We start from the raw sequence: 25,657 nt of genomic DNA, 5'->3' as shown, positions 1-25,657 counted from the left end.
TTTTGTTTTTTTTGGATAAAAAGGTAAAAGCGCTAAGCACAGGCAAAATCCTAGAGGGTAACCTAGTTCAGCCTGCTTTCCAACAGACACAGGGAGACAAATTCACCTTTCAGCAGGACAATAGCCTAAAGCACAAGGCCAAATACACACTGGTGTTGCTTACCAAGATGACATTCAAGGGTCCTGAGTGGCCTAGATACAGTTAACTTAAATTGGCTTGAAAATCTATCGCAAGACTTGAAAATGGCTGTCTAGCAATGCTCAACAAACAACTTTACGATTTGTTTATAAAATAACGGATATATATTGTACAAATCTAGTGTGCAATGTGCTTAGACTTACCCAGAAAGACTCAAAGCTGTAATTGCTGACAAAGGTGATTCTAACATTGACTCAGGGGGTTGAATACTTATCTAATATTTATTTCCTGTTTAATGAAAAAAAAAATAGAATTCCACTTTGACAAGAGTATTTTTTTTGAAGATCATTGACAAAAAACAATTCAATCCATTTTAATCCCACATTTGGAAAAAGTGAAAGGGTGTGAATACTTTCTGAAAGCACTGTAAATTGTCTTAACATCTTCAAAGATCCTCGTGTAAGGGAATTCAAAACCCAGCACAGAGAGAAACACCACCCATCTGTTAATCCATGCAGAGTGCCAGCAGTATTTCCTGCATTATTGTTGGGATGGTGGCACAATCACACTTAACCATTTTCCTCCATGGCAGGAGCCATTGCATTAGTTGCTAGGCAATGGGGCAGTGTGTAAATTGCCAAAGAGTAGGTGGAAGGTGTGATTTGAGAAGTGGAATTTACAAAAAGATAGATAGATAAACCAGTTTCACACCCACAAAAATAGTATTGTTTTTACTGGCGCCACCTTGTGTCCATTTCTGTGCAGACATTTTGTGACACGTCAAATGAATGAAGAAACTTTATTCCGTTTCAATGGGAAAATAAATGAACACAAAAAAAAAATAAGACATTGTTACCAAATATATGAACACTAACGTAATTTATTGTACAATATTGAGTGCCTTAGTTTCCTGTCAAGGACGGGCTTTTTCCTCTGCACTCTCCACGGCCGTCTCTGACAACCTTACAGGACAATGCGTGTAACAGAAAAAGAAAAAAAGTCACGTGAAACACCCAACGTCAAATTGGCTAAAGATCGACATTGTCTACATCTGAATCACCACTGATATAAGATGCAGGGCTAGAGCTCCAAATGACGCTCCCTTCCAGGGAGATGACGGAGCTGAAGCTATCCATGAAGAGGTCACTGTTACTGCTGCTGCTACTACTGCTGCTGCTACTGCTGCTGCTACTACTACTACTACTACTGTCGTCGTCGTGGATCACCATCACCTCCTCTGGCTGGGCTGTGTGGAGAGACAGTAGTAGAAGGTACCATGAGAGCCCTTCAGACTCACTGACCTGGGTCGTGTTCAGTAAGGCACACTTGTTAACTTACTTTGATTTGACTTATCACACAAACATCCATCCATCCGTCCTTCCATCCATCCGCCACATCTTCACCCATGAATTCCAAGGCTTCCCTCAACAACTTCCACAAACTTAGGAGTGGGGTGAACGCACCTCTCACCTTTCCTCTCAGTGATGAGCACCAGGCGTCTCTGCTTCATGTCTGGGCTGAGCTGCTCCACCATGCGATCGATGCAGTTGTCCAGCACTAGCGAGCGGGTCTGAGAGAGGATGGCCTGCCGGCAGATGGGGCACTCGTCCTTCCGCTTGCGCCACTCACTGATGCAGTGCAGGCAGAAGCTGTGGGCGCAGTTAAGGGTCACCGCCTGTAGGGGATATATGAACGAAAGATCGAAACCAAACAGCTCGGATTAAAGGCTTACAGCATTCAAAATTCCGTTTTACCTGTGGCTTGTATCATATTATACTGTAAAAGTGATATTTTCTGGTTAAAAATAGGGCTAGGCGATTTATCAAATGAAGGTTTTAGCGTGATTTCCAAATGCCTGTATTGTATTTTTTTATTTAAGAGTGTTCTGTGTTTTTTTGGTCTCATATCGTTAGCTCCTTCTGTGCTGTGTGCACTTTCCCACTTGCGGACACCAAGCCCCTTGCCCTGCCACTCACAACAATGATGAAAGATGACCTTCTTCCTCTCTGACAACAAGAAGTGTAAGGGATACATTGGGATTTTGGCACTTTCTCAGAGTCAGGTGAACTCGTGGATACCATTTCTATGTCTGTGTCCAGTATGAAGTAAGTTAGAGGTAGTTTTTGCGAGCCAAGGCTAACTAGCGTTACCATAGACTTCCAGTCATTGCGCTAGCGCAAGTTAGCAACGACCTTCAAACCTCACGCAGAGAAATAAAAATGGTATCCACGAGTTCATCTGAATCTGGGGAAGTAGATAAAGGGCCTCACTGCCAATCCCTTAACTATTTGCATTGGAGGTTTGATCCAACAAAATAGTTCATATGGACACCAAAATGCTTTGACATTTTACTGTAACAGTTAAGAAAAAGAAAAAAAGATAGTTAGAAAGGTTGTGTTTCAACTCCCAAAATGTAGAACAAAGCGGACCCTACTAAACCAAGAATATCAATGAACACGATTGCTCAGTTTGTCGTGTGCGGCATTGCAGTACTGCTAGCAGAATTTTAGACAGACTTATGTGCTAGCTGTCTAGTCTGTTTTATAAAAATGTGCAATGAGCATAAAACACATTTAAATGATGAATTGGCAACTTGTTCTCATTCTGAGAAATAAGTATCTTCTTTACTAGGTAAGCCACTTGAATTCAATATCTTAAAGTGAACAGGCTGTGTTGTTCAAACAGTTGAAGATGGACAGGAGGGTGTATTCATAACAGTTCAACTGTCCTACCTTATTATCAAGCAAATAGATCCAAGTTGCCAAGACTAAATATTAAAGATCAGCTGGCTACTCACTAGCACATGGGCTTTTACTTAATAGATTTATTATGAGACCTATGTACATTTTCTAGAATGCCTGCTACAAGAAGTAGGTCATTATTAGTGGATGTGCATTGATCTGGTTACATTTGTAACAAAAATAGCATTTTCATAGAGACTTGAAAGGTAGATCAGCGGTCTAAGGCACTGCATCTCAGTGCTGCATCTCAGTGGCACACAATTGGCCCAGCGTCATCAGAGTTTGACCGGGGTAGGCTGTCATTGTAAATAAGAATTTGTTCTTAACTGACTTGCCTAGTTAAATAAAGGTTCAATAATCATTATATATAGACTGCTCAAAAAAATAAAGGGAACACTAAAATAACACATCCTAGATCTGAATGAATGAATTATTCTTAAAAAAATACTTTTTTCTTTACATAGTTGAATGTGCTGACAAAATCACAAATTATCAATGGAAATCAAATTTATCAACCCATGGAGGTCTGGATTTGGAGTCACACTCAAAATTAAAGTGGAAAACCACACTACAGGCTGATCCAACTTTGATGTAATGTCCTTAAAACAAGTCAAAATGAGGCTCAGTAGTGTGTGTGGCCTCCACGTGCCTGTATGACCTCCCTACAATGCCTGGGCATGCTCCTGATGAGGTGGCGGATGGTCTCCTGAGGGATCTCCTCCCAGACCTGGACTAAAGCATCCGCCAACTCCTGGACAGTCTGTGGTGCAACGTGGCATTGGTGGATGGAGCGAGACATGATGTCCCAGATGTGCTCAAATGGATTCAGGTCTGGGGAACGGCCCGGGCCAGTCCATAGCATCAATGCCTTCCTCTTGCAGGAACTGCTGACACACTCCAGCCACATGAGGTCTAGCATTGTCTTGCATTAGGAGGAACCCAGGGCCAACCGCACCAGCATATGGTCTCACAAGGGGTCTGAGGATCTCATCTGGGTACCTAATACCTCAGGCTACCTCTGGCGAGCACATGGAGGGCTGTGCGGCCCCCCAAAGAAATGCCACCCCACACCATGACTGACCCACCGCCAAACCGGTCATGCTGGAGGATGTTGCAGGCAGCAGAACGTTCTCCACGGCGTCTCCAGACTCTGTCACATGTGCTCAGTGTGAACCTGCTTTCATTTGTGAAGAGCACAGGGCGCCAGTGGCGAATTTGCCAATCTTGGTGTTCTCTGGCAAATGCAAAACGTCCTGCACGGTATTGGGCTGTAAGCACAACCCCCACTTGTGGACGTCGGGCCCTCATACCACCCTCATGGAGTCTGTTTCTGACCGTTTGAGCAGACACATGCACATTTGTGGCCTGCTGGAGGTCATTTTGCAGGGCTCTGGCAGTGCTCCTCCTTGCACAAAGGCAGAGGTAGCGGTCCTGCTGCTGGGTTGTTGCCCTCCTACGGCCTCCTCCACGTCTCCTGATGTACTGGCCTGTCTCCTGGTAGCGCCTCCATGCTCTGGACACTACGCTGACAGACACAGCAAACCTTCTTGCCACAGCTCGCATTGATGTACCATCCTGGATGAGCTGCACTACCTGAGCCACTTGTGCGGGTTCTAGACTCAGTCTCATACTACCACTAGAGTGGAAGCACCGCCAGCATTCAAAAGTGACCAAAACATCAGCCAGGAAGCATAGGAACTGAGAAGTGGTCTGTGGTCACCACCTGCAGAACCACTCCTTTATTGGGGGTGTCTTGCTAATTGCCTATAATTTCCACCTGTTGTCTATTCCATTTGCACAACAGCATGTGAAATTTGTCAATCAGTGTTGCTTCCTAAGTGGACAGTTTGATTTCACAGAAGTGTGATTGACTTGGAGTTACATTGTGTTGTTTAAGTGTTTGCTTTATTTTTTTGAGCAGTGTATATTGTTTTAAAATCAGGGGGTTTAAACGGGTGGAGTTTTGGCTTGTCCGGTGACATAAAAGAATAAAGAGTTCCAAGCCTCTCTGCCAATAACAGATAAAAAGGATTTGATATTGAGATAAAAACAGCCGCATTGGGCCTTTACCGTAACCTTTCGTTGTGATAACATTGGAATTAGAGATTGAGATTACAGTACAGAGTCTTCCAGTTAGTAGCTATACTCCCAGACAGAGATGTAAACTTAACTGTACATGAGACTTATTGATATCCAATGGGAACTCCATAAAACGGTCAAAATATTTACCCTAATGAAGAGCTCAGAACAAATGATGCATTGAAGTTCGTTCTCCAGCACCTCCGTCATTTGTGTTACCACCTCCTCCTTTTGAGTTCTTGCCCTCTCCTTCTCTTCCTGCAAGACAACACATTGGTTTGAAACCTCACCAATTTATTTTAATCAAGGCATGTCAAGTGAAGACAATTTCATTCAAACGAGTTAGGAAATTCAATTGAGTGAGGAAGTCACGCTGAAGGTAGCTTACCTTTGTCACCTCCAGCTCTTTGTCTTTGGCCTTGAGGACGTCCTCGAAGCCTTGTCGAGAGAGTGCAAGTTCCTCTATGACTTTTCTTTGCTATATCGATAGTAACAGATTCAAGATTGGTTACACAAATACAATTGTGTCAGGCATTTAATACAAGAGCTTAATGTTGTTTACCTCTTGCAATGCCTCCTCCAGCTGCTTTTTCAAACCCTTCTCCTCCAACTGTTTTTTTAAACCCTCCTCTTCATGCTGTGTTTTTTGCACCTTTAAAACAACAAACATTTGCCAGTGTTAAGAGTCATCGTTCTGGAGCACACCTTGATCATTATCAAATACATATTTGCTCTACTATACACTCAAATACGTTTGTGTAAGATTCGTCCTGAAAGGTCTTGTCAGAGTCGTATAATATATACAGTGCCTTCAGAACTTATTCATAACCCTTGACTAAATCCACATTGTCGTTACAGCCTGAATTCAAAATGGATTAAATGCTTGTTCTCTTTCGCCCATCTACACACAATACCTCATAATGAGTGTTTTGTGGTTGTTGACATTTTAGCAAAGTTATTGAAAATGCAGAAATCTAATTTACATACAGTAAGTATTCATACCTCTTTGCTATGAAAATCCAAATCATCCTTGAGCTGTCGCTACAACCTGTGGCCAATTCAATTGTTGGGACAAGATTTAGAAAGAAACACACCTGTCTATAAAGGTCCCACAGTTGAAAGTGCATGTCAGAGCAGAAACTATACCAATGAAGTCCAAGGAACTGTCCATAGCTCTCTTGTAATGAGGCATACAGGACCAGTCTAAAGTTTGAACACACACACTCATTTAGAGGGGTTTTCTTTATTTTTACTATTTTCTACGATGTAGAACAATAGTGAAGACATCAAAACTATGAAATAACACATATGGAATCATGTATCAACCAAAAAGGCATAGATAGTGCAAAGGGTGGCTATTTGACAAATCTAAAATATTTTGATTTGTTTAACCAGCTTCATGAGGAATGCTTTTTCAGTCTTGAAGGAGTTTCCACATATGCTGAGCACTTGTTGGCTGCTTTTCCTTCATTCTGCAGTCCAACTCATCCCAACCCACGAAGAAACTTTATTCCGTTTCATTGGGGGAAAAAAAAAAAAAACATAATTTGGGTTGAGGTCAAGTGATTGTGGAGGCCAGGTCATCTGATGCAACACTCTATCCCTTTCTTTCTTGATCAAATAGACCTTACACAGCCTGGTGTGTTTTGGGTCAATGTCCTGTTGAATTTTAAATAAATCAGTGTCACCAGCAAGGCACCCCCACACCTCCATAATTCACGATGGGAACCACACATGCATAGATCATCCATTCACCTACTGCGCGTCACAAAGACACAGTGGTTGGAAACAAAAATCTCAAATTTGGAGTCAGACCAAAGGACAGATTTCCACCGGTCTAATGTCCATAGCTCGTGTTTCTTGGCCCAAGCAAGTCTCTTATTCTTATTGGTGTCCCTTACTAGTAGTTTCGGTGCAGCAATTCAACCATAAAGGCCTGATTCACAGTGTCCTCTGAACAGTTGATATTGAGAAGAGTCTTACTTGAACGCTGAAGCATTTATTTTGGCTGCAATCTAAAAGTGCAGTTAATTAAAGATTTGAGGCTAGTAACTCTAATGAACTTATCCTCTGCAGCAGAGGTAATGCTGGGTATTATTTTCCTGTGGCGGTCCTCATGAGAGCCAGTTTCATCATAGCGCTTGGTTCTTGCGACTGCACTTGAAGAAACTTTCAAAGTTCTTAATTTTCTGGATTGACGGACCTTCATGTCTTAAAGTAAAGGACTGCCGTTTCTCTTTGCTTATTTGAGCGGTTCTTGCCATATGGACTTGGTCCTTTAGGGCTATCTTCTGCATACCAACACTACCTTGTCACAACAACTGATTGGCTCAAATACATTAAGGAAAGAAATTCCACAAATTAACAAGGCACAACTGTTAATAGAAATGCATTACAGGTGACTGACTACCCAATGAGCTGTCATCAAGGCAAAGGATGGCTACTTTGAAGAATCTCAAATGTATTTTGATTTGTTTAACACTTTTGGTTACTACATGGATTCCATATGTGTTCCTTAATAGTTTTGATGCTGTCACTATTATTCTACAATGTAGAAAATAGTAAACAAAAGAAAAACCCTGGAATGAGTAGGTGTGTCCAAACTTTTGACTGGTGCTGTATAACTGGGAAAGGGTAGAAAACAAATTTCTAGAGTAATGAACATTTAAGAGCTCAGTGGTTTCCATCATTGGTAACTTGAAAAATTATGGAACTACCCAGACTCTGCCTAGAGCTGGCCGTCAGACCAAACTGTGCAACTGGTAGTGCTGAGCAATGTGCTTTGAGGTTTGTTTCAGTTAGATAAAAAAATAACATAGATCAAGGTTTTTGGTTTCAATTTTAAAAAATGCACTATGCATTATGTGGGTTGAATGCTGTAACACAGAATAAAAACAATACCTCGGTAACCTCATTGCTGCTATTCCTGCATTTCAGTTGAATGCCTCCTTGCACTTTCAATTTGCCGTCATAGCACATTTAGACTTGCCATTTGCCTTCATTGCACATTTATACATCCCACTTAACATACATTGTATTTAATTGTTTCACTTGTAAATTTTTTGCATTCTTATACTTGCACTTCTGGTCAGATGCTAATTGCATTTCTTTGTACTGTACTTGTACAATGACAAAGTTGAATCTAATCCATGTAGAATATTGGCCTGTTGGAAACAAGCTCCCTACCTCATCGCATAGTTCAGTCTGGATATGATTTATCTCTAGAGAAACTGTGCAATGTGCACATTGAGCTCACAGAAAAAAAACCTGAACAAAATGGAATTCACAGAAATAAAACAATTAGTTGTTTAAAACCCGAAAAATTTGACATTTCAGTTGATCGCTCAGTACTAGCAACCAGGCAAGGACCTTGATCAGGGAGGTGACCAAGAACACAATGACCACTAACAAAACTACAAAGTTCCTTGGCTGAGATGTATCTCTTTGGGATTCCCGGGTGGCGCAGTGGTCTAGGGCACTGCATCGCAGTGCTAGCTGTGCCACCAGAGACGCTGTGTTAAGAAGCAGTGCAGCTTGGTTAGGTTGTGTTTCGGAGGACGCATGGCTTTCGACCTTAGTCTCTCCCGAGCCCGTACGGGAGTTGTAGCGATGAGACAAGATCGTAACTACTAACAATTGGATACCACGAAATTGGGGAGAAAAGGGGGTAAAAATATCTATATATATATATATTTAAAAAAATATATATATTTTTTTAAATGTATCTCTTTGGCCTGACTGCAAAGCGCTATGTCTGGAGAAAACCAAGCACAGCTTATCACCTGTCTAACACCATCCCTACCGTGAAGCATGGTAGTGGCAACATCATTCTATGGGGATGCTTTTCAGCAACAGGGTCTGGGAGACTGGTAAAGACAGAGGGAACAATGAATGGAGCCAAATAAAGGCAAATCCTTGATGAGAAGCTGCTACAGAGGGGAGGGGGGGGGGGGGGGTCAAGGTGTCGAAGGTTCACGTTCCAACAGGACAATAACCCCAATGCCGGAATGGCTTCAGAACAGTGGCCCAACAAAAAGCCCAGACTTGAATCCCATTGGAAGACTTGAAGAGTGCTGTTCATTGCCACTCCCCATTTAACTTAACAGAAAATCCCCAAATGTGCAAAGCTGAAAGCTGTAATCGCCTCCAAAAAGGTGCTTCTACAAAGTATTGAATGAGGGCTGTGACTATTTATGTAAATGGCATATTTATGCATTTCATTTTCAATATACATGTAATACTATTTCTAAAAACATGTTTTTACTTTGTCATTGTGGGCTACTGTGTGTAGATGGGTGAGGGAGGAAAAACTATTCAATCCATTTTGAATTCAGGCTGTAACAACATATGGAATAAGTCAAGGCGTATGAATACTTTCTGAAGGCACTGTGATCACAACAACAACAAAAAAAGAATAGGCTAGCAACGGGGTATAGGTCTGTAAATTTTATGTGACTGGAGGATAATCTTATAAAAAGCAGAAATTCTGGATGAATCCCTGATATCCCCTTACTGAGGCTCACCTCCAGGCGGTTCTCTGTCTCGCTGATGGACCTCTCCAACATCTCCATCCTGTGCAGCTGGCCCCTCAGCATCTCCAGCTGGCTCTGCAGCTCCCTCACCTGCTCCTCCCGGTGGGGGTCATCCCGCTGTCTCCCCCCCTCAGCCTCCAGGGCCTCCACCTGCCGCTGGGTGAAGTTCATCCGCTCCTGCAGCACCAGCATGTTCTGGCTGTACCTAGCAGCCAATCAGTACATTTTTGTTTATCAGTCTAGATGTTAATAATGAGAACACCTGGTTTTTTCTGCAAATCTGTCCTCCTTTCCTCGTGCTGATCTAGGGTTGCAAGATTTAGCTAACTTTCACAATCTCCCAGGTTTTTCAGAAATACTGGTCGGAGGATCCGGATTTCCTGCTTATTCCTTACTGACTCCAGAAATCTTCCTAACAGGATTTCTGGAAAAGTTACCAGAATTTTGCAACTCTTTGCTGATCAAAATAATAGACCTGGTGAAAGCCAGCCTAATGATGAGCTTCCATCATATTGTTCCACCTGTCAAGTCTTTTCCAATCAGTGCTGACAAGGAAAGGAGGATTGATTTCTAGACAATTGAGAAAGGGACATATTGTCTTTTATATAGAACCTGCCCAATATGTTATAAATGTAGCAGCAGGAGACACAGACGTACATTTGCAGGCTGGACAGACTCCTGCTAGGACTGCTGGGTCTCTCTAGAGGCGAGTCCAGCCGCCGATGCTGCCGCATGCTGGGCCCGGCCTCCTCACGTACCCTGGTCCCTGGCTTGTCCCGGGGCTCGTCTGTGGGGTAGGCCTGGCCCTGGGACTTGTCTGTGGCAGAGTGGCGGTAGAGCTTGGATTTAGAGGAGGTTGAAGGCTCCAGTTCAGAGTTAAATTTCCTCTTCGTCTTCTTGATTCTGGATGTGGCGCAGGACCCTTCACTTGGTCCCGTCACTAGGTAGGGTTTGATGTCCTCGAGGCGCTGCCGAACCAGTATGTACTCATACTCCACTTTGGTGCCGACGACGGGCACCCCCAACTTTATCGAGTCCCCAAGCCTCAGCAGGTGAGCTTTGTCCACAGGAATTCGTTCTCCGTTCACCCACACACCATTAAGGCTCTGAAAAAAGAATAAACTGCTTACACCTTTTTTTTTTTTATAATAAAAAAACTATTTTAAAATTGGATATATGGAGAAGCTGTACCTTCTTATCGGTCACCGTCCATTGGCCGCCGTCTCGTTGCTTGAACATACAGTGCATTCTGGATATCATTAGGGGGCAGCTTGGGGACACGAGCTGGTGAGTGACATTTAAGCCACGTCCAATTGTGACCTGAGACAAGAATGGAGTTTAGGGAATTGTCACACAGTAGCGCGTTATACTTTTTTTTGCATAATGTTTACAATAATATTTCTTTGCATAGAGCAGAATAAGAGTCCATAGTTCTCTGTATGATAGAGAAATGTTCTAGTGATGTTATTCTATGTGACATGTTGTGGCGACCTGTCATTCAGGGCAGGTCGGGCCAGTTTTGTATGTTATTTTGGCATTAATAGATGTGAACTGATGTTACAAACAATGTAAAGCCACATACAAAAATGGTCTCTTTTTCTTGAGTAAAGCATCTCCAAAATGCAGGTGTTTCAACTAGAGGTCGACCGATTAATCGGAATGGCCGATCCGGTCTTGCAACCTTACAGTTAACTAGTCCAACGCAATAACGACCTGCCTCTCTCTCGTTGCACTCCACAAGGAGACTGCCTGTTACGGGAATGCAGTAAGCCAAGGTAAGTTGCTAGCTAGCATTAAACTTATCTTATAAAAAACAATCAAATCATAATCACTAGTTAACTACACATGGTTGATGATATTACTAGATATTATCTAGCATTTCCTGCGTTGCATATAATCTGACTGAGCATACAAGCATACAAGTATCTAAGTATCTGACTGAGTGGTGGTAAGCAGAAGCAGGTGCGTAAACATTCATTCTAACAGCACTTTCGTGTGTTTTGCCAGCAGCTCTTCGTTGTGCGTCAAGCATTGCACTGTTTATGACTTCAAGCCTATCAACTCCCGAGATGAGGCTGGTGTAACCGAAGTGAAATGGCTAGCTAGTTAGCGCGCGCTATTAGCGTTTCAAATGTCACTTGCTCTGAGCCTTCTAGTAGTTGTTCCCCTTGCTCTGCATGGGTAACGCTGCTTTGATGGTGGCTGTTGTCGTTGTGTTGCTGGTTCGAGCCCAGGAAGGAGCGAGGAGAGGGACAGAAGCTATACTGTTACACTGGCAATACTAAAGTGCCTATAAGAACATCCAATAGTCAAAGGTTAATGAAATACAAATGGTATAGAGAGAAATAGTCCTATAATAACTACAACCTAAAACTTGTTACCTGGGAATATTGAAGACTCTTGTTAAAAGGAACCACCAGCTTTCATATGTTCTCATGTTCTGAGCAAGGAACTGAAACGTTAGCTTTCTTACATAGCACATATTGCACTTTTACTCTCTTCTCCAGCACTTTGTTTTTGCATTATTGAAACCAAATTGAACATGTTTCATTATTTATTTGAGGCTAAATTGATTTCATTGATGTATTATATTAAGTTAAAATAAGTGTTCATTCAGTATTGTTGTAATTGTCATTATTACAAATAAATAAAAATCGGTATCGGCGTTGAAAAAAATCATAATCTGTCGACCTCTAGTTTCAACCTAGCTCAGTGCTTGTGGTGGAGCAGCAAGCGGAAAATATGGAGCGTAAGGGTTGGTAATGTTCTCTAGTTGCGCTGTGATTGGCTCAGTGTTCTGTCACTCATTAGGGACATTACCTCACCGCAAAATCTACAGGTAGAGCTCAAAAATTCAAGCCCATTGAGTGCTGCCATAGAGTTACATTAGAAGTGCACATCCAAGAAGACTCAAGGTCATTGGCCACAGATAAAATTACATCAATTCAGTTTATACCTACCGTACCCTTGATTAGACTGATGTCCAACCTCATACTTCTAAACATTTTAGCTAGCAAGCTAGACAAGCAGTCATCATGGATCAAGTGGACAATCTACTGGCAAATCCTTTTCAATCCTTGTCATATGAAGAGAAACTACAGATAAAATGTATCAGTGCTCATCGGCCATAAACATTACACAACAAGCTGGAAATCGCAAATTCAACAATGAGTGGAAGGAATCAGTGGCTAACTGCAAGCGTTGCAAAGCAAATCACTAGCCTGCTATTCAGTGGTGGGGGTGTGTGGTCCAAGTCTGGGTTAAAGGCTCTCTTTTCTAAATTTAAAATAAAAACCATTCAACACCATTGGCCATAAAAGGTTGAATACATTGGCCATGCTGTCAATCCAGCATGACTTCTGCCGCGTTCAAAACAATTGGAAACTCAGAATTTGAAAATCTCCAGACTTCGGTGAGTTTAAGCCAACTGGGAACTCTGGGGGTGGGAGAGCTCCAAATCGGGCCTCTTTCTAGAGCGCCGGCCTGAAGATCACTGACGTCATGATTCAACCTTGTTTATGTTGTGTAGTAAGCTGTCAGTAGCCCATGTGCCTCCCCCTATGAATGTAGTGAACACTTATTGACTACATTGGTCCTAGCTCGCTTATTGTCTTAACCGAAATTACAGATGGCCTCTTATTCACTCGACCCCTTATGCCATAGTTTGTACATCTCAATTGTCAGTAGAAAATCCATTTGTTTAACTTCTCTAGGGTAGAGGGCAGCATTTGGAATTTTGGATGAAAAGCGTGCCCAAATTAAACTACCTTCTATTCAGGCCCAGAAGATGGGATATGCATATAATTGGTAAATTTTGTTAGAAAACTCTAAAGTTTCCAAAACTGTTAAAATAGTGTCTGAGTATAACAGAACTGATTTGGCAGGACGAACACCTGAGAAAAAAAATGTTGTTGTTTTCTATTCAATGCCATTACAGTATCCATTGACTTAGGACTCAAATTGCAGTTCCTATGCCTTCCACTAGATGTCAACAGTCTTTAGAAATTGTTTCAGGCTTGTATTCTGAAAAATGAGGGATTAAGAGCAGTCTGAATGAGTGGACTCTGCTGTGTCAGAGCTTTTTCATGCGCGCGACCGAGAGAGTGCCTTTCTGGTTCACTTTTTATATTGATGACGTTATTGCCCGGTAAAAACAACCAGAGGATTGAATATAAACATCGGTTGACATGTTATGAACTTTACGGATACAACTTGGATTTTTTTGTCTGCCTGTTGTGACTGCGTTTGAGCCTGTGGATTACTGAAGAAAACAAAGAAAACTGAGGTTTTAAGAGAGACTTTATCGAACAAATGGAACATTTATTGAATAAATGAATGTCTTCTGAGTGCAACCATATGAAGATCAAAGGCAAGTGATTCATTTTCTCTATTTCTACTTGGCTGGTTACTGTTTATAATGATTTGTCTGCTGGGCGATGTCCTCAAATAATCGTAAGGTATGCTTTCGCCGTAAAGCATTTTTAAAATCTGACACCGTGGTTGGATTCACAAGAAGTTAATCTTTAAACCTATGTTAAATAGTTGTATCTTTTCTGAATTTTTATAATGAGTATTTCTGTATTTGACGCTCTGCAATCTCACTGGATGTTGGCCAGCTGGGACGCTAGTGTCCCACATACCCTAGAGGTTAAGGCAGTATTAAAGGTTTGTTATCCTGTTACCCTCTTCATTAGCTTCCTGTGGAGCCATAAACTGTAAGGATTGGAGAAGGAGGAGTGTTTTAAGTAGGATGTATAACTGTGAAGTGAGAAATGTTTTGCTGTCCGATTACAGCTGTACAGAACCGTTGGGAAGAATTAAACTTGGTTAAAGCTTCTCTAGTGTCCGTGAGTTATTTACTCTGAAAAATAAGAACCTAACACCACATTAGAAACATATACTAGTTGGTTGCTGCTTTAGGGCACCTAGTGCTGATGTGATATGCAAAATGTTGGATAAGATATGAAAATAGGTAAATATATTTTTGGGGAGAAATGAATATAAAACATGTTTAACACCAACTGTCAAATAAGAAACATATTTATGTTGCCAATGTATGTAACCTGACCCAAGTTATGACATTTCCAACAGCAGGGGTGGAAAAAGTACCCAATTGCCATACCTGAGTAAAGTAATGATACCTAAATAGAAAGTTACTCAAGTAAGTCACCCAGTAAAATACTTGAGTAGAAGTCTAAAAGTATTAGGTTCTAAATATACTTAATTATCAAAAGTCAAATTAATTTCAAATTCCTTTTATTAAGCAAAGCTGATGGCACCATTTTCTTGTTTTTAAAATGTACTGATAGTCAGGGGTACACTCCAACATGATTTACAAACAATGCATTTATATTTAGTGAGTATGCCAGATCAGAGGCAGTAGGGATGACCCCCTGTTCTCATGATAAGTGCGTGATTTATAATTTTCCTGCCATGCTAAGCATTCATCATGTAAAAAGTACTTTTGGGTGTCAGGGAAAATTTATGGCGTAAAAAGTACATTATTTTCATTAGGAATGTAGTGAAGTAAAAAGTTGTACACATTTATAGTAAAGTCATGTATACACACAAAAAAAAAAAAAAACTTCTGCCAACCAGAAGGTTCACTAATTGGTCCGTTATCACATCATCAACTTGTATCGATCACATTTTTACAAACATGGCTGAACATTGTTCTAAAGCTGTATCAGTGGCACTAGGTTGTAGTGATCATAACTTGGTTGCACTCATTAGGAAAACAAGCTACCGATGGTCCGACAGAGGGTTCAATCAGGACTCATTTGTGAATAAGATTAAGAATATGCAATGGTTAGAAGTGTGTTGTAAGGATGATCCTGAAATGTCACCAAGTTAATGAAATGATTTGAGTATAGCTGATAAGCATGCCCCTAAAATGCACCGAGGTCAAACGGTGCCCCATGGATTGATGAGCTGAGAAATGTAAATGATTCAACGTTATGATGCCAAAACAGCAGCAGATAAATAAACAGATAAACAAAAGGAAAGAAGGGATTCGATCAGCACAAAATAAATGTATGAAGTGTGATGGGGGGGGTGGAGAATGTTGAAGGCCATTCTGGGTAGGAATTATAACATGTCTGCCTCTGTTGAATCAGAGGGTATATTCATAACAAAACCATGACATCGCAAACTACTTTAATAATTTACAGGCAAAGTTGAGGAATGCTATGATTCCAACTGATGGCTCCATGTCATATACCCTAATAAAAGATTGTATGATGACGGAGAGGCAACACATGTTTACATTTCACCAAGTATAAAGGGAAGAGGTAGAAAAGATTCACCTGATACAGATAATATTGACGCCAAATTGCTTAGAGTTACAACTAACCAAAAACCTACCCCAATCCCTCAGTGCTTGATGTATGGGGTGTGCACAGAAGTCTGGAAAGAGTCAAAGGTTATTCCACTAAGGATAAAAAAAAAATCTGCATTCACTCACTGGTCCTAATAGTCGCCATATAAGCTTGCTACCTGTGTTGTGTCTGTAGAAATCAAGGATTATTTCTCATGTAATGGTCTGAAAACAGGTTTCCAGCATGCATACAAAGGGCATTCTATAAGTACGGGTGACTTACGGGTCACCTGGGTGACTTCATGATAAATGTCATGTAGCACACTCATTTTGGAAGTTATCATTCTGAAACTTTGCACAAATACTGTTGCCCTCATGTTTTTCACTGAAATTGTCCCCATCATCCTATCTGAATGTTTGTTTTGTCTTGTTCATTTTAAAAGGTGATACAACAATAAGAAAAAAACGTATGTTCTTTTCCATTGTATTATCTAAACCAGATCTATTGTGTTATATTCTCCTACATTAAATTCACATTTACACAAACTTCAGAGTGTTTTCTTGCAAATGAAAACAGGAATATGCATATCCTTGGTTCTGGGTTCAGTTAGATTTGGGTATGTCTTCAGGCAGAAATTTAAAATAGTAGGGGAGTAGCTGTAAGAGGTTAACATGAGTCTTCAATATTCCCAGGTCTGACTCACTCTCTCTCTCTCTCTCTCTCTCTCTCTCTCTCTCTCTCTCTCTCTCTCTCTCTCTCTCTCTCTCTCTCTCTCTCTCTCTCTCTCTCTCTCTCTCTCTCTCTCTCTCTCTCTCTCTCCCTCTCTCTCTCTCTCTCTCTCCCTCTCCCTCTCTCTCTCCTCTCTCTCTCTCTCTCTCTCTCTCTCTCTCTCTCTCCCTCTCTCTCTCCCTCTCTCTCCCTCTCTCTCCCTCTCTCTCCCTCTCTCCCTCTCCCCCCCCCCCCCGGGCTCGAACCAGGAACACATCGACAACAGCCACCCTTTAAGCAGCGTTACCCATGCAGAGCAAGGGAACAACCACTCCAAGTCTCAGAGCGAGTGACGTTTGAAACACTATTAGCACGCACCCCGCTAACTAGCTAGCCATTTCACATCGGTTACACCAGCCTAATCTCGGGAGTTGATAGGCTTGAAGTCATAAACAGCGCAATGCTTGAAGCATTGCAAAACGCACAACAGTGCTGTTTGAATGAATGCTTACGAGCCTGCTGGTGCCTACCATCGCTCAGTCAGACTGCTCTATCAAATCATAGACTTAACATAATGACACAGAAATACGAGCCGTAGGTCATTAATATGGTCGAATCCGGAAACCATCATCTCGAAAACAAGAAGTTCATTCTTTCAGTGAAATACGGAACCGTTCCGTATTTTATCCAACGGGTGGCATCCATAAGTCTAAATATTCCTGTTACATTGCACAACCTTCAATGTAATGTCATAATTACGTAAAATTCTGGCAAATTTGTTCGCAATGAGCCAGGCGGCCCAAACTGTTGCATATACCCTGACTCTGCGTGCAATGAACGCAAGAGAAGTGACACAATTTCCCCTGGTTAATATTGCCTGCTAACCTGGGTATCTTTTAGCTAAATATGCAGGTTTGAAAAATATATACTTCTGTGTATTGATTTTAAGAAAGGCATTGATGTTTATGGTTAGGTACACGGAGCAACGACAGTCCTTTTTCGTGAATGCGCACTGCATCGATTATATGCAACGTAGGACACACTAGATAAACTAGTAATATCATCAACCATGTGTAGTTATAACTAGTGATGATTGATTGATTGTTTTTTATAAGTTTAATGCTAGCTAGCAACTTACCTTGGCTTCTTACTGCATTCGCGTAACAGGCAGGCTCCTCGTGAGGCAGGCTCCTCGTGAGGCAGGTGGTTAGTGTTGGACTAGCTAACCGTAAGGTTGCAAGATTGAATCCCCGAGCTGACAAGGTAAAAATATGTCGTTCTGCCCCTGAACAAGGCAGTTAACCCACCGTTCCTAGGCCGTATTTGAAAATAAGAATGTGTTCTTAACTGACTTGCCTTGTTAAATAAAGGTGTAAAAAATAAATTAAATTTAAAAAATTGCAGAATCGGCATCCAAAAATACCGATTTCCGATTGTTATGAAAACTTGAAATCGGCCCTAATTAATCGGTCAACCTCTATCCCGTACCCCTTCAAACATTCAAACTCCAGCTGCGTACCTCCTCCTGCACCTGGGTCAGCGCACTCAAATGTTTTTTTTTTGCCATTGTAAGCCTGCCACACACATACATTTATTAAACATAAACTCATTCTTATGTCACAACCCGGCTCGTGGGAAGTGACAAAGAGCTCTTATAGGACCAAGACACAAATAATAACTTAATGAGAAGGGTGTGCTTGAAAGGATGCACATAATTGGAGAGTCTCAGTCTTAAATCATTTTCCATACACAGTCTGTGCCTGTATTTAGTTGTCATGCTAGTGAGGGCTGAGAATCCACTCTCACATAGGTTGTGGTTGCAAAGGGCATCAGTGTCTTAACAGACAATTTGCCAACGCAGGATACTCTGAGCGCAGCCCAATCCAGAAATCTGGCAGTGGCTTCTGTTAAATTCAATTTTCACAGAACAGCTTGTTGCAATTTCGATGAGGCGCTCTTGTTCAGTTATCGGTAAGTGGCCTGGAGGCAGAGCATGAAAGGGATAACGAATCCGGTTGTTTTAGTAATCCGTTTCGGGAAAGTACCTGCGTAATTGCGCACCCAACTCACTCAGGTGCTTCGCAAAAATCACATTTGACATTGTCTTAAGCTTCAGTTAATTTGCACACAAAAAAAATCATACAATGATAGAAAGACCTGTGTGTTGTTCTTGTTAATGCAGACAGAGAATAGCTCGAACTTCTTGAAAATAGTTGCGGAGAGTCTCTGTAATCCTAGATTCAGATCGTTCAGGTGAGAAAAACATCACCCAGATAGGCCAGTCATATGAGAAACTCGTTATCATGCAAGCAGCCAGACAAGTGAAAATGGTTAGTCAATACTTTGCTCTTGATGACCAGCGCACTTCTGTATGTTGTAAAAGCGTTACATGGTCGCTGTCCATATCATTGCATAGTGCAGAAAATACACAAGAGTTCAGGGGCCTTGCTTCAACAAAGTTATCCATTTTCACTGTAGTGTCCAAAATGTTTTTCAAGCTGTCAGGTATTCCCTTGGCAGAGAGAGCCTCTCGGGGATGCTGCAGTGTACCCAAGTGGCGTCGGGAGCAACTGCTTGCATGCATGTCACCACTCCACTATGTCTCCCTGTTATGGCTTTTGCGCCATCAGTACAGATACGAACATGAGCAGCAGCTACATTTGGCTACATATGGACAGTAAGTAGAATTAAGGCGAGACAGTAGCGGTTAATGTGATTGGATGTTAATTATTTGACAAGGCTACCTGTATTTGGCATTGTGTTGTTATTTTGCTGAACGCTCGATGGTTTCATTTTATTTTTGGCAGTGAAACGAGGCTACTCAGACAAGAAAAAAAATCCTCACCCAAATGTATAGCACCGTTGGAAAATATAAATGGGCTGCTTGAAAATGTGAAAAAAAAGTGTCTCTCATTTTTATTTGGCATACCCACGACAGGCATTGCACGTTTGGGAATACCCGATCTAAGACAACCCAAGGACAAATCACCTTTACAGTTTTATATAGAGCCAAAACTGGATGGAGCTCTTTACCAATCCATATTTCTCAGGCAGAAAGTAAAGCCACCTTCAAGAAAGAAAAAATTACATTCTAATGCGATAAAAAATATGACTGGACAGGAAATAGAAACCATCAACTGAATGTTAATGTGATTCCTGTCAGGTATTTTAATTGTCTATTTGTTCAATGTTTTGTAAAGTAATTAGCTAATGAAGATCCTAATAAAAATTCACAAATACACACCCTGCTACCAGCGAAGCCTTGTCTAGCAGAGAAGGAGTTCATTCGCCCTCTTACTGCATTTGGGAAAAAAACACAGCCGAGCCCCACCTGCCTTGAACAACGGGTCGCCACTGCTGGCATGAATCTAAAATGTATTTTTTGCTTCACCAAGATTTACATGCTACAATCACCACTGGTGGTGACATGTACTGTATGTAAGGGTTGTCATTTAAAAACAAAGTATTTGTGTTTAGTGAGTCCGCCAGATCAGAGGCAGTAGGGATGTTCTCTCGATAAGTGGAAATTGGACCATTTCTATCCTGCTAAGCATTCAAAATGTAACGAGTACTATTGGGTGTCAGGGAAAATGTATGGAGTAAAAAGTACATAATTTTCTTCAGGAATGTAGAAATAAAAGTAGTCAAAAATATAAATAGTAAAGTAAAGTACAGATATCCCCCCCAAAATACTTAAGTAGTACTTGAAAGTATTTTTACTACTGTTAAGAGCTAATTGTATATTTTGCCTCCCGGAACAGGATGGTTTAATCATTATGTAAGACAAACATGGAGATGGAGGAAGCTTGTCATTAAGTGCTAAGCGTCTTATGACATGTCTAACGTTACATAATTATCCCTATCGAGGAGCGGCTTTTATGGAGGAACTTTGAACTCCCGAGTTGGTTTAAAATGTTGGACCTTGCCAAATGTTAAACTTGTGTGTGCAGAGCAGCATTAGAATAACAAACACGTCTTAAACAACATTTAGTAGTTAGTAAATCCAATGTGAAATGTGATAACTATAGTACCCTTTACTAGCATTGAAAAAGTAAATTCTCTAAACATCAAATATAATTGTAATATGTTTCGTAAAGAGGTGTATACTAACAGTGAAGTGCTTACCTACAGGCCCTTCAACAGCGCAGAATACAATAATACAGAAAAAACATGTATAGTAACACGAGGAACAAATACACAATGAGCAATGACAGCCTGGCTAACATATACATGGGATACCAGTAAGTTACCAAGTCAATGTGCAGGTGTACGAGGAAATTGAGGCAACGTTAGATCTGTAACAGGATAGACAATAAACAGTAGCAGCGTATGTGATGAGTGTGGAAGTGAGTATGTCGAATGTGTGCACGTGTAATTTATGAATTAAAAACTAGTAACGTTGTCAGTACTAGGCTAGAGTAACCTATGCTTCAGAGGGTAACCTACACTGTACACACCCATTGGCAAATATAACGTAAACTCACCCCATTCCGTACAAATGTGCGCAACCGCAACATTCAAACGAGGCTACAAAGAAAACTAATGGGATTGTGGCGACTGTGTTGACTTCAAAATCGGGGGTGTGAACTAGGTTTCTATTCAAGCGTTGATCGACATGGTAATGGCTCTATAGTATTGGAGAAAAGTTCAAAACTGACCCTCCGTTACATCTTGACATGCCATGTCGTAATGTACAGCACGCATAAAGCAACTATTTCTGTCTTACAATCTCTCTCCACCAGGTGTAGCACTTCTCTCATCCTTTAAAAAGAAGAACTGGACAGTGACGGGGTAAGGGGGGGATACCTAGTCATTTTTTTCGTCATCATTGCATGCGATCATCATTCTCAAAGACGCTGTTTACTTCTAAGATCACTTTAGCACCGCCCTAAAGACCCGATTCAAATTCAACAAACTTTCAAATAGGTATGTAATGACACATTATATAAACTCTTTATAGTCGTTTATTTACATTTTAGAGGCTATAAGGTGATAAGTTGGACAGATCGAGTGGGGGGGGGGACATTTCCCCACACGACATCTCTTCTCACTGTCACGCATTAGTTTCGCTTCCCCACCCACCATTTTTAACAAGACAGGCTCATTGCCTGCTTGAATTATGCAGAAACAGGCAGCGTTTAGGTCATGTAATTGATTTTGTTGAAAAGGGGAGAAATTGTGCTTTACAATGGTATTGACATTACAGTTGATCTGGAAGTATTACATTTTTGGGGCGCTAAAATAAGGGCAATTGTACGGACCAAGGCGATGTACGAGTTTACGTTAGTATTTCCAGCTGGCAGATGCTGGAATAAGTTTGAGTGACAGAGAGGGCTTTGCATATTGAACAGGTCTCAGCCCTTGACTACCATTTCGCATTCAAGAGGGATTTAGCTAACATTCTAGTTAGCTAGCTAGCCAGTAGGTTGAGGTTCAACTTTAGCACCAAACAGCTAACTAGTCAAAATGTACATACAACATGTATGTTTGATTCGCAGCTACATTTACTAACGGCTAAGTTAACTATCGTTAGCTAATTACTGTACCTCTGTATTCTCGAACAGGCGGAGCCAGTCCAAATCTTTCCCGACTCGTGTCAAACACCATACTAATTTCTTCGCAGATTCATCTTCCTCGGCTGTAGAGAAATTTGAGCTTTCTATTTGGTCCATTTTACAACATATTACAGCCAGATAGCTGAGCAAAATATGTTTCGTTTTCCCTTCTTAGGGGGTGACAGAGCTTCAGAGGAAAATAAGTCACGTGACTTATATTAAAAAAGTCCCACAATGCCTCACTCCAAAACTTGCTGTGTTTTCACTACTTACCCAAGCCACAAAGTCCACATTGACTACATCGTAAAACTGAATTAAAACAAACATTTGCTTTCTGTGTCAATTTAAGGTTAGGTTTATGCATAAGGTTAAAAGTGCGGTTAAGTTAAGTCAGGTTTAATATTACATTTTAAGAATTGTGCGGGGTTATAACTTTGTGGCTGTGGTAACTAGTGACGACAAAACTTTTTCTTCATGTCTGGACCATTGATTGTTCTGGAAAAGGGCTCCAACAAGTCGATCGCGAGCTCGCAGCCCACCTATAAGTTGCTCGTCAAACAATTATGAAAGTGCATGTATGGCATAAACACATCTCACAAGTATCAGACACCTCAAGCTCCCGGCTACTATCCAATCAAGTCCACATTGACATTATCAAACCTATTTAGCAACAATTGGCCTAAAAAGTCAAAGGTAACACATCTGCCAATTAATTGTATAGCAACATTGCCCCTGTAAGCCAAATCAAATGAATCGCGAACGACCATTGATTCACGTAAACACGAGAAAAATATACTTTTACTTTCGAAGCAAGCATGACGCTTTTGACCGCGTTGACGCTCTGAGGCCCGTCTGTTTTCTAAGGAAAGGTTAACATTGTTTTACCCGAAACAGTCTTAACACTTGTAATTAGAATTATTCACTTTCTTTTCAATGTTTTTTTTTCTCCACTTGTCCAGTGTGCATTTCAAATCAAATCCAATTTTATTGGTCACACATAATTTATTAAAAATAAAAAAAACTGAAATATCACATTTACATAAGTATTCACACCCTTTACTCAGTACTTTGTTGAAGCACCTTTGGCAGCGATTACAGCATCGAGTCTTCTTTGGTATAACGCAACAAATTTGGCACACCTGTATTTGGGGAGTTTCTCCCATTCTTCTCTGCAGATCCTCTCAAGCTCTGTCAGGTTGGATGGGGAGTGTTGCTGCACAGCTGTTTTCAGGTCTCTCCAGAGATGTTCGTGCGGGTTCAAGTCCGGGCTCTGGCTGGGCCACTCAAGGACATTCAAAGACTTGTCTCAAAGCCACTTCTACGTTATCTTGGCTGTGTGCTTAGGATCGTTGTCCTGTTGGAAGGTAAACCTTCGCCTCAGTCTGAGGTCCTGAGGGACCTGGAGCAAGTTTTCATCAAGGATCTCTCTGTACTTTGCTCCGTTCATCTTTTCCTCGATCCCGACTGGTCTCCCAGTCCCTGCCACTGCATGATGCTGCCACCACCATGATTCACCGTAGGAATGGTGGCAGGTTTCCTCCAGACGTGACGCTTGGCATTTAGGCTTAAGAGTTCAAACTTGGCTTCATCAGACCAGAGAATCTTGTTTCTCATGGTCGGAGAGTCTTTAGGTGACTTTTGGCAAACTCCAAGCGGGCTGTCATGTGCCTTTTACTGAGGAGTGGCTTCCGTCTGTTCACTCTACCATAAAGGCTTGATTGGTGGAGAGTGGCAGAGATGGTTGTCCTTATGGAAGCTTCTCCCATCTTCACATAGGAACTCTAGAGCTCTGTCAGAGTGACCATCGGGTTCTTGGTCACCTCCCTGACCAAGGCCCTTCCCCCCTGATCGTTCAGTTTGGCAGGGCGGCCAGCTCCAAGTAGAGTCTTGGTAGTTCTAAACTTCTTCCGTTTAAGAATGATGGAGGCCACTGTGTTCTTGAGGATCTTCAATGCTGCAGAAATGTTTTTGTACCCTTCCCCAGATCTGTGCCTCGACACAATCATGTCTCGGAGCTCTACGAGCACTGCCAACTGAATACTTATATTAAATAAGTTATTTCTGCGTTTTATTTTAATTACATTTTTTTTTTTTTTATCTAAAAACCTGTTTTCACTTTGACATTATGGGGTAATGTGTGTAGATTGCTGAGGATTTGTTTTTTAATGTAATCTTTTTTAGACTAAGGCTGTAACGTAACAAAATGTGGAAAAAGTCATTGGGTCTGAATGTATGAAATGAGTAATTATTACCTTCACCACCTGGGGGCGGCCCGTCAGGAAGTCCAGAACCCATTAAAGCAGTATGGAAACATTATTAAAGTGACTAATGTTCCATTATTAAAGTGACCAATGATTCCATGACTATGTACATAGGGCAGCAGCCTCTGAGGTGCATGGTTGAGTAACCGGGTGGTAGCTGGCTAGTGATGACTATTTAATAGTCTGATGACCTTGAGATAGAAGCTGTTTTTCAGTCTTTCGGTCCCAGCTTTGATGCCCTTGTACGGACTTCTCCTTTTGGATGATAGCAGGGTGAACAGGCCGTGGCTCGGGTGGTTGATGTCCTTGATGATCTTTTTGGCGTTCCTATGACATCGGGTGCTGTAGGTGTCCTGGAGGGCAGGCAGTGTGCCCCCGGTATTGCGTTGGTTATCGTACCAGGCAGTGATAGGTGTCCTGGAGGGAAGGCAGTGTGGATGCTCTCAATTGTGCATCTGTAAAAGTTTGTGAGGGTCTTAGGGGCCAAGCTGAATTTCTTCAGCATTATGAGGTTGAAGAGGTGCTGTTGCGCCTTCTTCACCACACTGTCTGTGTGGGTGGACCTTTTCTGATTGTCAGTGGTGTGTACTCAGAATAACTTGAAGCTTTTCACCTTCTCCACCACAGTCCCGTTGATGTGTATAGGGGCGTGCTCCCTCTGCTGTCTCCTGAAGTCCACAATCAGCTCCTTCGTTATGTTGATGTGGAGGTAGAGGTTATTTTCCTGGCACCACTCCGCCAGGTCCCTCACCTCCTCCCTATAGGCTGTCTAGTCATTGTTGGTAATCAGGCCTACTACTGTTGTGTCATCTGCCATCTTGATGATTGCGTTGGAGGCGTGCGTGGCCATGCTGCCATGGGTTAACAGGGAGTAGAGGAAGGAGCTGAGCATGCACCATGTGGGGCCCCTGTGTTGAGGATCAGCGTAGCGGAGGTTTTGTTTCCTACCTTCACCAACGGGGGGCGGCCCCTCAGGAAGTCCAGGACCCAGTTGCATAGGGTGGGGTTCAGACCCAGGACCTCAAGCTTAATGATAAGCTTGGAGGGTACTATGGTGTTGAAGGCTGAGCTATAGTCAATGAACAGCATTCTTACATAGGTATTCCTTTTGTCCAGATGGGATAGGGAAGCGTGTAGTGCATTGTCTGTGGATCTATTGGGGTGGTATACACATTGAAGTGGATCTAGGGTGTCAGGTAAGGTGAAGGTGTTATGATCCTTAGCTTGCCTCTCAAAGCCATTCATGATGAAAGAAGTGAGTGCTACGGGGCGATACTAATTTATTTCAGTTAACTTTGCTTTCTTGGGTACAGGAACAATGGTGG

At 41.7% G+C, this 25,657-nt stretch overlaps 1 protein-coding gene across 4 annotated transcripts; it reads right to left on the bottom strand.

The window, feature by feature from the left end:
- On the bottom strand, nt 1–22,276 carry LOC139415001 (E3 ubiquitin-protein ligase rnf8-like). Of its 4 annotated transcripts, none has more exons than XM_071162699.1 (9): nt 22,063–22,276; nt 10,683–10,811; nt 10,149–10,597; nt 9,483–9,696; nt 5,522–5,611; nt 5,348–5,437; nt 5,110–5,217; nt 1,603–1,814; nt 1–1,385 (listed from the first exon to the last, which is right to left on the bottom strand). In XM_071162699.1, exons 1-9 carry the CDS (start codon nt 22,186–22,188, stop codon nt 1,343–1,345), a joined length of 1,461 nt encoding a protein of 486 aa, XP_071018800.1. In that variant the 5' UTR covers nt 22,189–22,276; the 3' UTR covers nt 1–1,342. The 4 variants fall into 4 exon arrangements, with proteins under 4 accessions (XP_071018800.1, XP_071018802.1, XP_071018798.1 ...); XM_071162701.1 differs by having other exon boundaries at nt 1–1,380; nt 22,063–22,266; XM_071162697.1 differs by having other exon boundaries at nt 1,610–1,814; nt 22,063–22,266.
- Between the last annotated feature and the right edge of the window lie 3,381 nt (nt 22,277–25,657).

The sequence above is a fragment of the Oncorhynchus clarkii genome, chromosome 8 (genome assembly GCF_045791955.1).
Source record: "Oncorhynchus clarkii lewisi isolate Uvic-CL-2024 chromosome 8, UVic_Ocla_1.0, whole genome shotgun sequence".
In the NCBI taxonomy this organism is placed as follows: Eukaryota; Metazoa; Chordata; class Actinopteri; order Salmoniformes; family Salmonidae; genus Oncorhynchus; species Oncorhynchus clarkii.
The sequence above is the reverse complement of the archived record's forward strand: the minus strand, read 5'-3'. Positions and strand labels throughout refer to the sequence as shown.